Source organism: Vanacampus margaritifer, chromosome 20 (assembly GCF_051991255.1).
Source record: "Vanacampus margaritifer isolate UIUO_Vmar chromosome 20, RoL_Vmar_1.0, whole genome shotgun sequence".
NCBI lineage: Eukaryota > Metazoa > Chordata > Actinopteri > Syngnathiformes > Syngnathidae > Vanacampus > Vanacampus margaritifer.
This window is the reverse complement of record NC_135451.1, coordinates 3,138,165-3,154,154: the sequence shown is the minus strand read 5'-3', so window position 1 is coordinate 3,154,154 and position 15,990 is coordinate 3,138,165. Positions and strand designations below refer to the sequence as shown.

At 40.9% G+C, this 15,990-nt stretch overlaps 1 protein-coding gene across 1 annotated transcript in view; it reads left to right on the top strand.

Annotated features, from left to right (window-relative positions):
- The window catches only part of LOC144040641 (uncharacterized), a 31,051-nt gene extending 22,115 nt beyond the window's left edge, over positions 1–8,936 (top strand). Inside the window, exons 13-15 of the mRNA XM_077555010.1 lie at positions 7,089–7,237; positions 7,649–7,763; positions 8,619–8,936. Coding sequence (XP_077411136.1) covers positions 7,089–7,237; positions 7,649–7,763; positions 8,619–8,936 — 582 coding nt within the window. The remainder of the gene's footprint in view (positions 1–7,088; positions 7,238–7,648; positions 7,764–8,618) is intronic.
- Positions 8,937–15,990: the final 7,054 nt, after the last annotated feature.

Sequence of the window (15,990 nt, the reverse complement as noted above, 5' to 3'; positions counted from 1 at the left end):
ATCTTCTTAAAAAAAAAAGATGATTTAAATCTGATGAATGTCAGATAAAAATAAAAGATTCACAACTGCCATGCTTTTTTTTTTTTTTTTTAATGTGTAAATACTGGGGCGTTAACATAACTATTTGGTTTGCAGTAAGCATTGTGATTCACAGATAAGGCCTGCATGGCTCAATGAGAACTGAGAGATCTTCCCTGGCAGATAACAGTGACATGTTGCCTCAATTTCCTCTGTTGACGCTAATATGTTTTTATTCAAGCAGGGAACGACAGAATCGGGCAGTTCATGCTATGAAGGCTTTATTTACATTATGCTTGGCAAGGCTGCCTTGAAAGCGTCTTCCTCTCAGATGTCTGCATGATGAAAAAGAGGCATAAATGCAAAACATGTGCTGCTTCTGCAACGCTGACGCTGCATGGGAAACATGCTCCATTCAATTGATGGGAAATTCAGTGAAACATCAGAAGATGCCATCCTGACAACAAACAACCTTTTTGTGCTAACATAGCCTAGCCACATTGCACTGCGCACTATATCTAAAGTCATCGTCCCATTTCTCTCAGTTTCATCATTTGGAGTGAAGAAAGAGTGGTTTTCTCGATGTGAAACACTCATGAGAAGTTCTATCACTGCAAAAGATGGTATATATGAAATTATGCCACGCACAGCCTCCAGGTTTTTCTCTGGGGATTTTGTCATGAATAAAAGAACAACTTTTCAACATGACATTTAACCCGCGCATGTAAATCAAAACCGATATCAATTATTCATTTAAATAAGGAAGTCATGTTTTATTGGAATGAAAATGAAGTCAAAATGCATTAAACAATGCAAATGTGCATTGGGAACATAATAGTGCTGGATTTGAATATGTGTTGAGGGGAATTACAGAAAAGTTCTAGCTAGTTAACATTTGTCGGGCACATACACAGACATTTTTTGGCGGGAGGAGCTCATCCCCAAAAAAGGAAAAATATTCTCAGTGTAAGAAAAAACTGTTGTAGATTATGTTTTTCTTCTGCTAACTGAATCAACACAGTCAATAAAGCAACGTAACAAAGGGGGTAATGGAACGGTAATGGAACTGCTACAGTATAGATAAAGTCTACACCCCCCCTGTTCGAATGGCATATAAAAATGAGACAAAGATAACCATCAATAATATTTTTCTACTTCTAGTTAAACTACGTATAAGCATAACAACTTAATTGAGTCAAAGTAAAAACAAACAATTGAGGTAACATGAGTGCACTTACCCTCTTATAAATGGGGAAGATACTGTAATTAAAATTAAGTGATAACATTCAAAATCATGCTCATTCAAACCCAAAAATGTGTAAATACATTTTTAATGCTTTGTCCTTCACTCCCCAAAACGTATTTATACATTGTTTATTTTTTTTAATGCAAGAGCATGCAGAAGGCTTTGATGTAGCTTCTGACATGAAGAGGTGGCTTAAAGCAATGGTAGTTATTACAAAAAACAGCCAGCAGGTGGCAGCAGAGTATAAGAGATCAGGCAAGGCCATGTTGCAACAAGCTCTTTTTGACAGTGTTTTCACAAAAAATGTGAATAATGTGAAACTTAGCTATATTCTAATTGCTGCAAAACGTTAAAGGCCTAGATACACCAAACCGACAGTCAGACAGCATTGGGCCGAAGGCATGCGGGATGCTCAACGAAAGGTGATGGTGTGCGACTGAGGGGCTCAAAATGTACGAATCGACCAGGCCAAATTTGACTTCACTCTGTACATTTTGGCTCATAGCAGGTCCAAGTCTTCGTCCTGTACAATAACTATTGGGAGTGCACATCTGTCGACTTGAAATGCAAAGAGAAATGCACACTAAAGGCTTAGATACACCAATCCGACGTCGGCCAAATATGACTGACGCCTACCCCCTGTGGCGTTGGCACAGACGTCGGCACATCACCTAGAAAAATGACGTGAATACACACCGCACCGAACCCAACTAATACGTACCTTCAGCGCATGCGCGAGAAGTAATTCCCCTCCATACCATCGGCGGCGGTAGTCATTATTCCTAAAGGCAACCGAAAACCGAGCATGTTTTGAGGGTGTTGTTAACCATGTTGCTAGCCAGGTAACGTGAAAAAGGAATTATATTTACTAATTGCAAACAGTTGCTGTACTTCTCAAGTATAAAAGTAAATCGTACCTGCTATATCCAGTCGCATCCCCATGTCAAGCCATAGTTTGGCTTTCATACCTTTGTCGGCATACCCTTTAATGGTAATATCATATGATGCCGTTCTCTCTTGAACCAAAGAGACAGTAATCTTCACGATCTTCTGTCCAGACAGACATTGTATGTTCAAATGCGGAGGTAAGCCTACAGCAGGGGGAAGATGCAAAACAGGCAAAAAAAAAAAAAGGTCCGGGCTTTCCATCAATACTGTTTATCCGCGTTCGTTACTTCCTCTTCTTTCCCCGTACGCTGATTCGCTAGCTAACAGCCAATCAGCAGTCGTGTCATCGGATTTGTTGGACACTAGGGTGGAGAGAGGGGTGGAGCTGTCAACTGATCACCACCTGGTGGTGTGTTGGTTCCGATGGTGGGTTAAGATGCTGGCAGAAACAAACGTATTGTGAGGATCTGCTGGGAACATCTGGCATAATTCCCTGTCAGAAAGAGTTTCAACACCCACCTCTGGCAGACTTCTCCCTCCCTTGAGTCAGAGTGGGCCATGTTCCGCGCCTCTGTTGTTGAGGCAGCTGATCGGAGCTGTGGTCGTAAGGTGGTTGGTGCCTGTCATGGCGGCAATCCTCGAACCCGCTGGTGGACACCAGTGGTAAGGGATGCCATCAAACTGAAGGAGTCCGATTGGGCCTTTTTGACTTGTGGCACTCCGGAGGTAGTTGACTGGTACCAGCTGGCCAAGCGGAATGCAGCTTCGGAGGTCTCTGAGGCAAAAACTCGGACATGGGAGGAGTTTGGTGAGGCCATGGAAAATTACTTCTGTATGGCTTCGAAGAAATTCTGGTCCACCATCCGACATCTCAGGGGGGGAAAACAGTGCACCACTAACACTGTGTATAGTGGAGATGGGGTGCTGCTGACCTCGACTCGGGACGCCGTGAATCAGTGGGGAGAATACTTCGAAGATCTCCTCAATTCCACCGACACGTCTTCCTTTGAGGAAGCAGGGTTTGGGGACTCTGAGGTGGGCTCTCCTATCTCTGGGGTTGTAAGAACAAGATCCCGGATACAAGTGGCCAAAATGAGTTTCCTCCGCAGGGTGTCTTAGAGATAGGGTGAGAAGCTCAGTCATCCGGGAGGGACTCAGAGTCAAGCCGCTACTCTTCCACGTGAAGAGGAGACAGTTGAGGTGGCTCGGGCATCTGGTTCGAATGCCTCCTGGACAGCTCCCTGGAGAGGTGTTCCGGGCATGTCCCCCCAGCGGGATATCCCGGGGATAACCCAGGACACGCTGGAGATGTCTCTCGGCTGGTCTTAGGAGCTGGTTGAAGTGGCTGGGGAGAGGGAAGAATGGGCTTCCCTCCTAAAGCTGCTGCCCCCGTGACCCGATCCCGGATAAGCGGTAGATGATGGATGGATGGATTTATGAAATAGTAGTAACAATCTCAGCTCTTTAAATGTGTCCTTTTGGGAAAGCAATTGAAGATACAGTAATCGAGAAAATCCATACGCAACAAGCTTTAAGGAATCAGTTTTGATGGTGATTAATGACAGCCAGACATACATTGAAACAGAAGTTTCTCTTCATATAATGATATCCATTCTAAAGGCCTCAGCTTGCTGGAGCTTTCAGCAAATGTGGACACAGTCGGTATACTTGTGGGCGTATTCACTGAGCTAGAGCATCCAGATTAGATTGTCTCCTACTCCCATCAAACAAAGAACGGGGTAAAAACTGGCATGAAGTGAATATAGACCTGGGATCTGATTCAGTAGTTAAAAAAAAGGTTTAAGTACAGCATGGTAAACGGCTCATGACTCTCAACCCCCATCCTTATCTCTCCAAAGCTATTGAAAACCTGTTGTTGTTGTCCTCATTGATGGCAGTGAAACCACTGATCAGATTTGTGTGACTATCAGAGCTTTCTTGGATGTTCTCGTTCTCCTGCCTGGCCCACACTATAGCGTGCAATCTTTCCGAATGCTTGCAGAGCCTTCTAAGAGGAAATGAGGAATTAGTGATAGCAGGAGGAAGCCAGGAGCTTATTTTTCTTTCCTCCCTCTCCCTCCATCTCTTTTTTCATGCACTATTCACTTTGCGCGTCTGGGTAGGCATTTAGACGGAAACAGAGTCACTTCAGCTGGTGAGTGGGAGCCAAAGAGTCAGGCCTGCTGTCTTTGTTCATTTTTTTTTTCTTTTTAAATTATACAAAAGTTTTAAGGATAAGAGGATTTGAGTTTTGGGATCCCTAATATTCATTTACCTCCCCACTCCTACAATCTACTATTATGGTCACTAAGGAAGTATTGAACACACATTCTATAATGTCTTCATAATAGTGTGTTTTACCGTCCCAGTGGCTAAAGCTAGGTTTAAGTCAACCACAGAAAATAACAGTCTCACAAGCAACTTAGCTGTTTTACAGTTTGTTTGCAGATGTAATGACTTTTACAAACTCCTCGAGATTCTCGTTCATGTAAAACGACAGAGTCCCGAATAACCTCAAATCGCTTATTGCTTGTACTTTTCCTGAAAAATGCTTCATAATTCGACATTTGAAAAATCCAATTTGATCAAAATTTTAAGTAAATGGAGAGCACTTTAACTGCGATTTATCTTTATTAAGCCATATTCACTTATCTCATTCAAACATACTGATTGAGTTATTGAAGCCTGCACTGGCTGTTGACACAGCGTGCCAACCCTATACAAATTACACATTTAAGCACCAGGTCCCGTGTCGTCTTCCCAGGAGAAACAAGGACGTTGTTTTGTCACATTTTAAATCCATCTCTGTCATGTGTAGCTCAAGCAGAAAACTTTCCGCATATATGTGGCTCTTATTTGAGCATGTGGTCACATGACCGAGTGAACTCAGCGCACACTGTATCATATATGATACAGAGGCAAGAGCATACACTTCCACAACGGGTTGGTTTAGTACTCATGTTAAAATATGCATTGACACATTATGACTCCAATGGGAAAATTATGAATCGGCATTCGGGAATAGCCCTATTATACATATCATCAGTGATGTCGGTCTACTCCAAAATAAGCACATTCTAGATTAACTACTAATCTAACACATTTGAATTACTTTTTCAGTGCAAGTAGTCAGACTAAAGTTACTCTTTAAACACCCATAATAGTTACTTTATAGAATGCATTATGCTTACGACATACTGTATAAGTAGCATCAGCAATCCAGAGAGAGATGCATTTTTCACCATTGCAAGTACAAATTAGCTTAAAGATGCAGTAGTGATTTAAATTATAAGCACAAATATAGCATTTTATTGAAAACCAATGGTTAATGAATAATACAATACAGGAGGACACCTGATTACTAACACTGCATGACTAACAGTATAATAATCCGTTCTTAAATGTCACTGTTAGAAACAAATTTCAGATTAAGTGGCCAAACCGGGTGTCATTTTTGTGTTTTTGTGTCAGGGTGGTCGGTATCTGCTAAATGTAACTATAAGAATTACTTGTAATCTAATTTGGTTACTTTTAAAACCAGTAATCAGTAAAGTAACTAAGTTACTTTTTAAAGCAAGTAGACAGTAAAGTAACGAAGATACTTTTTCAAGGTAATTGTGGCAACACTGCCTATTTTATAAAATAAGTGGCTTTTTGATGGCTTTCAGAGGAAATTCTGTCGAACACAATGCTGGTTGATTGAGATTCATTTATTTTTTCCACCCTATTGTAAATAATCCATCCATTTTCTATATTCTTTTCCTATTCAGGGTCACAGATAGCTGGCGCTATCTCAGCTGCCATGCAGTCAGCCATGACAGGGCAGATAGCAAGAGGCAAACATTCACACTGACATCCATTGGAAATTGAAATAATGTGACCCACAGTAAAATAATCACCATCATACAACTTTTAACGATAAGGTCTTGTTCAACATTCTTAAAAGCCACACTAATGTAAAACCAGCAACCCATGTTAATATTAATATGTAAAACAAAAAAACAAAAAAAAAGTTGACAGCACGTATAACACTGGACTCTTAAATAAAAGTCGAATTGCTCCCGGTGTATATTCTCCTTCTCAACGCATCTTGTTGAGGCTGGTTAATGTCACACAAATGGTTATTTATGTAGGTAATGTTTCTTACAATATATGAATGATATAAAATAACCAGTATGATATTAAGTCATAAATTTGTGTCCTGAATCAGACAGTAATACCTGCCGTTTTACCAAGTGTACATTTAAAGCAAAGACAGTGGTAGAGGAAATGTGATTTATGTGTTAAAACACATCCTTGATGCTTTCCATTTCAACTAATAAAAATATTAAATATTTTCACCTGGTGATTGATGAAGTGGCACACACCTCACTGTCAGTTCATTTTTTACATGAGCCTCATTCTCTGGGTGAATAGCAATGCATGTGTTTGGCATGGAGTGTGATAACCACTAACACTATTAGCCTCATTCAAGATGGCCTTAATATCATCAGGCTGATTGATGGTTGCCCTACGTACATTGCAAATTCAGTAACTGTCGGCACGTAGACTACATCGGCAAATGTCACGTTTCCTCTACTTTGTGTTTGTCACTGACAGTCTTTATCAGACTAACATCTCCATTTTGGAAAGAGTTGGACGGGTAGGAGTGACAGTTAAGGAGGCTTGCAAAAAATAACATGGAAATAAGTTAAAGGAGGATTCAAGTCTAGAATGTAGATTAAGTGGACCCCTGAGGGCTGCTTTTCCTGTTGTTACCTTCTGTCTGTCATTGGCTTTGTGGGTGAGAGCAAGTTTGTGCGTGTTTACTTCATTAGTACTGCATTAGCAAACGCACTGTGTGCATATGTGTGCTTACGTTGTTGGATGCACCTGCAGGCATGTGTATTCATCTGCATAAAATTAGGAGTTTGTTTGCCCTCCTTTCTATCTGCAGATCTTACCTCCAGCCTGTGAGATTCTCCCTTGCATGGTCCTAATATTCCGACTGACTGCATCACCAGGACAAAGTAGCTACATGAAGTCTGTTCTGGCTTGGGGGGCGTTTCCCGTTTGCGGGCCGAGCCTTGGCCTGGTCGCAGGCAGGTATGTTAGTGCAAGTCAGATTAAACTTGAGTGAGACATTTGGATTTGTGTACATATATTCAATCTCCTGTCAACCATCCATCCATTTTGTAGCCTGTCTGTCCTCGTTAGGATCATGGGTACGCTGGAGTCAATCCAATCTGACTAGCTAGAGGCAGGTTACATCCTTGACATCTCTCAGTCATTTGCAGTACTTATACAGTATAGTACAAACACAAATTAATCTTCACATTGTAGGAGAATTTAGAGTCTTGAAATACCCAACATGCCTGTTTTTGCAATGTGGGATGTACCTCAGAACTGTGAGACAGACATGCTAATCACTCAGTCACCAAGTCGCTCACCCATTTTTACTTATCAAAAAAAAAGGTTAATTTTCAGTAAAACTGTCCTAACTTTTTACTGAACCAGGTACAAAACCCCACTGCTTCGAGGAGAACCAAGCACTCAACTGGGCCAGTTTAAAAAAATTGAAGTGCTCATCTCCTCTGATCTAGATCACTGGCTGTGCAACATGTACTTTCAGGTGGGCATTTGTGTATCAATTACTGTATGCTAATTTGCAGTTTACATGCCTGAGCGTACAGAGTTACTCCATCATACAGGGAAATTTGAATGCCACGGTCTCCTCCAAAAGGTTAGTCCTCTACTGTATCACCATGTTTTGCCATTTTTGTTTTAGCTCTGCTTGTGTATTTCCGGTGGGTTGGGCACCAAACACACCGACTTATATAAATTTTTGCTGTGGAGGCAGAAAATAATGTGAAAACGCTGCAGAGAAATCAATGTAATAAAGTTAAGCTCGCTTAGTGATTGACAATGCATGATGGCCGCTGCATGTACAAGTAGTTCCTGTATTTAAAAGACCAAGATTCCTTCAGAATACAAACCAATTTCCGTTCAAAGGAAGTACCGCGAACGTGTTTATATGGCCAAATATTCGAGTTAGAAAAGGGGTCTTATTCGAAAAACCCCGAATAAGAGCATATCGGGTTTTTGCACGTGTTTACGTTGCCTTTCAAAACCTAAAAATGGCCACTGTTCAGGTTTTGAAAGGGTTAGTCAAAGTCATTGAGTCTTAAAAGTTTTTACTAAAATTTAATTTCTACAAAAGATTACGTCAAGTCACTGTATTTCATATAGTATTCTACGAAAACCTGTGCTCTTTGTTGAATTAAACCCTTGTCACCATTTCACACTGTGCCAAATACTAATTGGGACAGTTTAATCACTGCACCTGTTTTGTAATTAAACACACATGCTGGTCTCCCGCAAACAATGGTGATGTAGCTGCATATGACAATGCAATAGAATATAATAATATTCTAACTTGGTGTGCAGATGTAGTCCAAACATATCTACTTGATCATTGTTGTTTCAGATAAGGAGACTCCCGCTCGGGGCATCTGGGGCAACAGTGTTCCCCGTCACTCTACAGATGCCGCCTTTAAAAACCCATGTTATGCTTCAGCCTGCAGTCCAGCACAGCCAACTGCCGGCACAGGCTCCTTCCGGGTCCAGACATGATCCACAGCCAAACCATCTCCAGCTGAACCTGCGCCATGCTGGCCCCAGCAGTGGAGCAGGAGAGCCTGCAGTGGTGCGTTCACCCCAGGACTCTCCCCTCCACCTGTCAGCTGATTCTGCTTGCTCTTCATCATTTTTGCCAGGTAGGGGTTTAATGTTCACTTTCCCCTGACTATGACACAGTGGGAAGAAAATGTCACCCTAATGTCACTAGACGTGCCATTGGAAGAATGGCAGTTTTCACTCAGTATTGTATCCACTGGTGTACAAGCGCTGGAGGGCAAGGATGGGTAGAGACTGTGGGCAAACCTTGGCAGATAAACAATGGATACAATACCAGGAAAACAGCAGGTACACAGAAGCCTAAAAAATCTAACCAAATATTTGCGCAGTTACTATTATGGATGATAGACCCTGACTTAACACACAGAACTTCTGCATTACACTCCACCTCTAAAATACACAAACGGCTGGGTATAAATGGGTAACAGATCTCAGTCAGGTAGATAATTTAAATAGCAAGTGACCGGGAGAAAAGGCAGATAAAGGTTAGCTTTAATAGGGGCTATTGAAGACTACAACCATTGTCTTTAACTCATTTGCTCCCTGCCATTTTCACTAAAGCAACCCCCTTACTGAGTTTTTATTGATTTTGCAAGGCCCACAGAATAACTTGTTCTATTGCTATAAAAGCATGGAACCTACCTAAAGAAAGATTAGACTCTCTTCTTTCATCATGGGAAAAAAAACGTATTTGTATATTTTTCTGTTTTGCAGCAATTAACATTAGAGTGTAGCTAAGTTTCATCATTATTCACAAACCTGTTGAAAACACTGGGGAAAAGAGCTTGTTGCAACATGGCTCTGGTTGATCTCTTATACCCTGCTGCCACCTGCTGGCCGTTTTTTTTTTTTTAACAACTACCATTGCTTTAAGTGACTTCTTCAGGTCAGGGGCTGCATCAAAGCCTTCTGTATGCTCTAGCTTAAAAAAAACATAAAAAACAAATAAATACGTTTTTGTGTGCCAATATTTAAAATACAACGTTTTTATACATTTTTGGGAGCAAATTAGTGAAGTAGGGTGACCAGATTTTCATAATTAATAGCCGGGAAACTAAAATTTTACTGAAAATCAAATATACAATAAATTATCATCAGGAACGATTTATAACAAATTTAATGGCTAGTCAAGCTTGTGATCTTGTGTTATTGCTTTAGCTAATGTTAAATGCTATTGTGGTTGACAGTTTAACAGCGCTAAACAAGTCACCATTATCCAACCTGTCCCAGCAGCTTAGGCCGAGATGGTACCTATGAAAAGGCTGGACAAAAGGATCAAAACGGTGGTCACCCTATCTTTGTGAGGATACAGTACAAAGAGCATTTGGTTTAGTAGCAGTTTTATCAGGACAGTCCACGTGAAAAGAAGAGCAGCACTGAAGTCAGTGTTACATTTACAAACTGGCTCAATGTAGTTTCTCATGTCACCATTGATGTGTTTAGACCTAATCCAATAACTTTTCAAGTTTTTTCCAAATACTTCCTAGCAATATTTTGCCAGATGGATTTGTGAAACAGTCCATGTGGTGTTTCAGGTTAGCAATGAGGATCCAATTATTAAAAGCAGACTATTCTTGGTACTCACCCATGTTTCCAGCCATCCAACACCCTCAAACACAAGTTGCTTTTGCAACGAATACTGGCTTGCCCTGTTGTTATTAATACATCCTGCCGTCTTTTGTGAAATCATTGCTCATCTTTATTTAACAGTCCTCAAAAGTTTCTGGCATGTTCTGCTTTAAACATCACACAGGCTTTTTAATTACAAATGAGTTGTGACAGGTCTGCTGGGTAGCACCCTGGCCCATTTTAAAAGTGATGCCGACTGACAGCTCTGCAGTGTTCTCCCAGCACTGAAACATGTGGAAGAAATTGGTCTTTTACATTTCACAGCTTGTCGCTTCCTCCGCCAACTGACCTGTGACCCCCCCCACAGAGATCCTAACACCCACAAGGGAAATGTCCCCAAAGAAACTGAGTGGCTTTCTAGAGACTGTGCGAGAGAGCGTGAAGGAGGGAGGCACTCACGATGAGATTTATGCTCTGCCAACACAGGGCTAGAGGTACCAGATCTCCATAAACCACATGGCTTCATATGAGTGCTGACGCAGATGTGCATGTCAGCACATACAAACATTCTCGTCGGTAGGTAAGAAGGTTGCTTGGGAAGTGAACCTGATCCATGAGTGAAATAACAGATCAAAAGGTGTCCAGTGTGGTTCTTCATTCCTGATGCTGGCTAAGCCAAAGTGACGTTTTCACCTCATTTGATCAGATCTGCTCATGTTGCATTATATCTGGAGTAAATTCAAGTGTTTATATGGAGAGATTGCATCAACATTGAAGGAAGCCTTTGGTGGGACAGCTTTAACCGATCTGGAAAATGCAAATCGAACTCAACAAGGAAAAGAGGAACAAATTGTTCACCCCAGTTTTGCAACTTTTAGTCAAGTCTGAGTGTTTGAGACATTTCCTTTCTATTTTATCCCTCTTAGCTTCTAAAATGTTCTGTGTGACAGGAGAGTTTTCGCATTACCCATTTGTTTCAGAATTGGCAGAAGTATATGGAGACCTCTTGTCATGCAATGTACCACAGACAAAGCTGAGTGTGACAGTACGACGGAAAGTTTGGGTTCCTGAGGCTGAAATTGAAATAATCCCTGTGGAACAAAAAAAGTATGAGGTGTCTCTTTCAGAATAAAACCTGACATCCCAATCTAAGAGAATATCTGACATGTTTCAACCCCCTAAAATCTGGAGATAATTAAATGTTATTGTGTAATGATATCTTTTTTGGATTAAATGTCTCAGTTGACTCATCCAAGCATGATGGCGAGTACTTGGCTTTTTAACTTGATATTAGCTGGAGGCACATTGGGTTAAGTGACCTTTCCCATTAAATGATCCAGTTACATCGGGTTTGTTTGAACCTAAATGACTAATTAGATTAGCGTCGAGTTTTGTGATCGTCATTAGTGGATCACTATGAGCATGCGGATGAATCTGCCGCGATTTGCAGCTTCTTCGTTTTTCTGCATTAACATCCCACCGGTACCCCAACCACCATTAAAACAACCACCCCATTTAGCAATCATATCATGTCAAGGTATCCCTTTTGAACGCCTTCTTCATACTGGAACCGCTGCAGTTTGAGGATGTGTTCTCCTTTGGACTGGTCCCAATCATCATAGTTTTAAACCCAGAATCACTTGACTTCCGTGCTATTCCTTAGAACATAAACAGATCCATCTCTCTGTTCATTATTCCACATGTGAGTCTCAATCAAAATTATTTTGTTTTCAGAATTTGTCTTCCATCATCCTACGTAGACCAGGAGATCTCCCTAAATATGGTCGGACAAATGAACACAAATCTCTTTATTATTTTTCCCCCAAAACTTTTCTACAGATCTGCATCAATGTCACTGTCACATATTTTTTCATTGTGGCTTGCAGTGATGTATTAAAGCTGTAGAAGGAGAGTGTTTGCAGTTTTCTTTCTTTGGGCATTTTCCTAAACTTTGCACAGGTAGAATTGGGCATAAGGGGCATTTGTGTCATTGTGGAATGTAATGCAGCTAACACCCGGGCAATCACAGCAGCTCCCCTCATTCGCATTAAAATCAGGGCAATGGAAGCATGCTTGACATTGCAGAAGCACAAATTGACTCGCTGCAATCCGGGGGATGAGATTTTCGTGCAAAGTGTGTTTATACATATAAACTGCAAGATCCACCCAAAACTCAAATGATGATGTAGTCGGCTGCACATGTGATAGGGGCAATTGGAGAGTACCTTGCAATTGGAGAGTACCTTGTGACACCGACATCAATGTGTGGTGCATCAATATGTGATCTCCTCCCCCCAGTTGTGACGTCAGTGGGGTGCTATGGAAATATATTTAAGATGATAATGATAATTACTTGTTCAATTAATTGATTTCTACAATGATTCAAGGCAATTTCCCACATGGTTGTATTATTTATAATTTAAATACAATGACATCCACCACACATCCGGGGAGCACCAAATCTGTCTGCCTGCGCCTCGATCAATTCCACCAAAATCGTTTTACACCGCCTGCACGACCAGATAGACCTGCTTTTTGCGAGTCTAAAATTGAGTCTACTTGGCAGAGGCACAATGTGGTCCCAAACACAGCAGACTAAAGCCTCTGCTTTTGGGTGTAGAGCAGAGCAGAGATGAGTAGAGTAGGGTAGAGTAGGGTAAATACCGTCGGTGGAAACGAGGCTTTAACTTGCCCTGGCACCAAAATGATGATTCGCCCGTTTCATGCCGAGCGCATGTCTATAAAAATAGGACCCTTTGTGTTAAATTGTATGAGTGCAAAAGCAGCCATGTCAGTCTTAGCTTGTATGAGAAATTTAACTTACATAGGTGAATGAGGCTGAGTCTCAAAATTATACACGGTTATGGACTTTTTTTCTTATTAAAAGTCTTAGCTTTCATTATAGGGTTATAGTCGTACTCCCTATAGAACAGGGGTGGGCACAACACGTAGGATCAGGTAGTCACCCTTGAGCCTGTGTCGGTTTGTTATTGTGATTCTATAGCAGTGGTGGGCAAACTCGGTCCTCGAGGGCCGGAGTCCTGCAGGTTTTGGATGTTTCCCTTCTCAAACACAGCTATATATGATCATCTCATCAGCAAGCTTTGCATAAGCCTGGTAATGATCCTATTGATTAGAATCAGCTGCGCTGCAGCAGGGAATCCTCCAAAACTTGCAGGACTCCGGGTCTTGAGGACCGAGTTTGCCCACCACTGCTATAGAATCACAATAACAAACCGACACAGGCTCAAGGGTGAGTACCTGATCCTACGTTCCCTCTGTAACTTTGGACCAGTCATCAGGCAATTAGGGGCCCAGGTGAGCAGCCACCGACTATTTCAGTGGTCAGTGCTGACATACTGATGGGGTCTCGACAGCGTAATGGACCTCAGGCCTTTTCTGTCTCCTTGACTTGTTTGGGAGCGAGGTTCGTAGCGAGGTACTCATTCGTATTTCCACTCTGGAAAGTGCTGAAAGTCTATGTAGAATAATATTAATGATCGTCGATCCGTATGTGGGTGTGTCAATGTGTGTGAGTGTGTAGATGTATGCACTTGTCTTCACACGTGCTGGTAGCATAGGGGATTGTTGCTGGCCTTGAGTGCCTGGAGAGGCTGGAGTTGTGGCTGCTCTAGTGCTCTGAGTTCACGGACGTAGCCCTCAGCTGTCCACCGCTGCCTCTGCTTGAGTCGTGCGCGTTAGCCAGTGAGGCCTCACAAAATTGCTGTGTGCAGCTGAGCAAAATGCATCATAATTCACAGTGGGCCACACCGTTGCTGCTTGTTTTTGTTGAGCTGTTGTCCTTGAATGTGTACAAGCAGCAAAACATTCTCTCATTATGCATCCTGTATATCTTTAGCTTAATGCCTACTTGCTACAGTTTAGATACTTTTTTTTATAGCACCGGTAGTGTAATTACATGGAAAAATATGATGGGGCCACAACTAAAACTGCTGTTATTTTTCCGATGGTTTTCTTTGGCTTTCTGAAAATCAAATATACAATAAATTCTCACCAGGAACTATTTATAACAAATTTAATTGCTACTCAATCTGGTGACTGGTGCTTGTGTTATTAGCTAATGCTAAATGCAATTTTGGTTGAAAGTTCAACAGCACTAAACAACGCAGTGCACTCACCATTATCCAACCTTGTTTGCTCAGTCCTGGCAGCTATTACAAGCTGGCTGTGCATGTTTACATCGAGCCAGTGTAACATTGAAAATATGTAGACAGAAAAGCTCAGCTTGGGAATAACTGGTGATGTCTGGTCACCCAACTAGTGTTTGATGTTGTAAGTCAGGCAGCGTGCCTCTAAACAGAGACCCAGCAGGAACAGGATGTCAAGAAATAATTCTAAATTCAGCAGCATGAGATTTTACGTAAAACTAATCACAGGGGAGAAAAAACAGCACTATCTGGTGGTCCATTACACAGACACGACCTGTCTTATCTTGTCCTCACATTGAAATGGTATTTTCCAGTTTTTAGACATTTGATAAATATCTAAATCATTACTAGTTATGTAATGACACCAAAATACATCATACATTAGCGTTACATCTGTGTTGGGATGAGACCACATTTCAAACAGCTTAAAATTATATCATTCTACCTATCCGTCCTTGATATTTAATCAAAAAAAAAAATGTGTTTGTGTTTGTTTTTTTTGCCATATTTTCGTTTTTTTTTAGTACTGATATATTTAATTGTGCAGAGGACAAAAAAGAGGGAGTTCATATGTAATATAAAGATGTGATCACTTTCATGGGGGTTGCTAAGTTTCACATAGTAAGATTCCGCATGTATAAAGCTAAGGTTTACTTAATTACAACCTTCAGGCAATGCAGGAACCCCGTTTTAAAATTCCGTGAATGTTAATATGCTAAATAATGCAGATCTCTGACTCTTCAAGCATGAGACACACATCTGGCGGCTTACCATTTAAATTTCAGAGAAAAGGGATGGGGAAAAACACTTCAAAAAGTCATTTTCCAAAGGAAAGACAAATTAAAAAAACATGTATTATTTAATTATTTTTTTTATTACTTATATTTTTGTTATTGTATGCATTAAAATCTGGTAGATAACTCCACATTTAAAATTATCTGCAGGTTTATATTGTGTATTGTTCTTTACAAAAACATTTGAAATACTCAGAATAGACTGCACCTTCATACTTTTATCTTGAAAGTTCCATTTAATGTGAGGAACTTGTGAAAATAATGATAATATGGATTGTTGAATTTGTTGTTTTTGGAATTATTTAATAATTTTACTAATGGTAGCTGTAATAGTATAAGGATGGGTGATTACCGATACAAGGTATCGATACCAGGCCTTATGTCAAGGTATCAGTGCTCGCAATCGGCTGCCTTCTTGTGGCCCTTTTACGATTGAGAGCTAGAAATCAGATGAATAGAAAATTTACATTGATTTCATGCAATTTTAAGGAAAGGTGCTATACTGATACATAAAGGTCATCTGTCCTTTTTAAGGTAAATTTTATGTGTCAAAAGTACTAGTGGTATCAGTACTTGGTATCTGTATCAGTGACTTCTCAAGGGAGTACTCGAACTGGTATCGGTCTGGAAA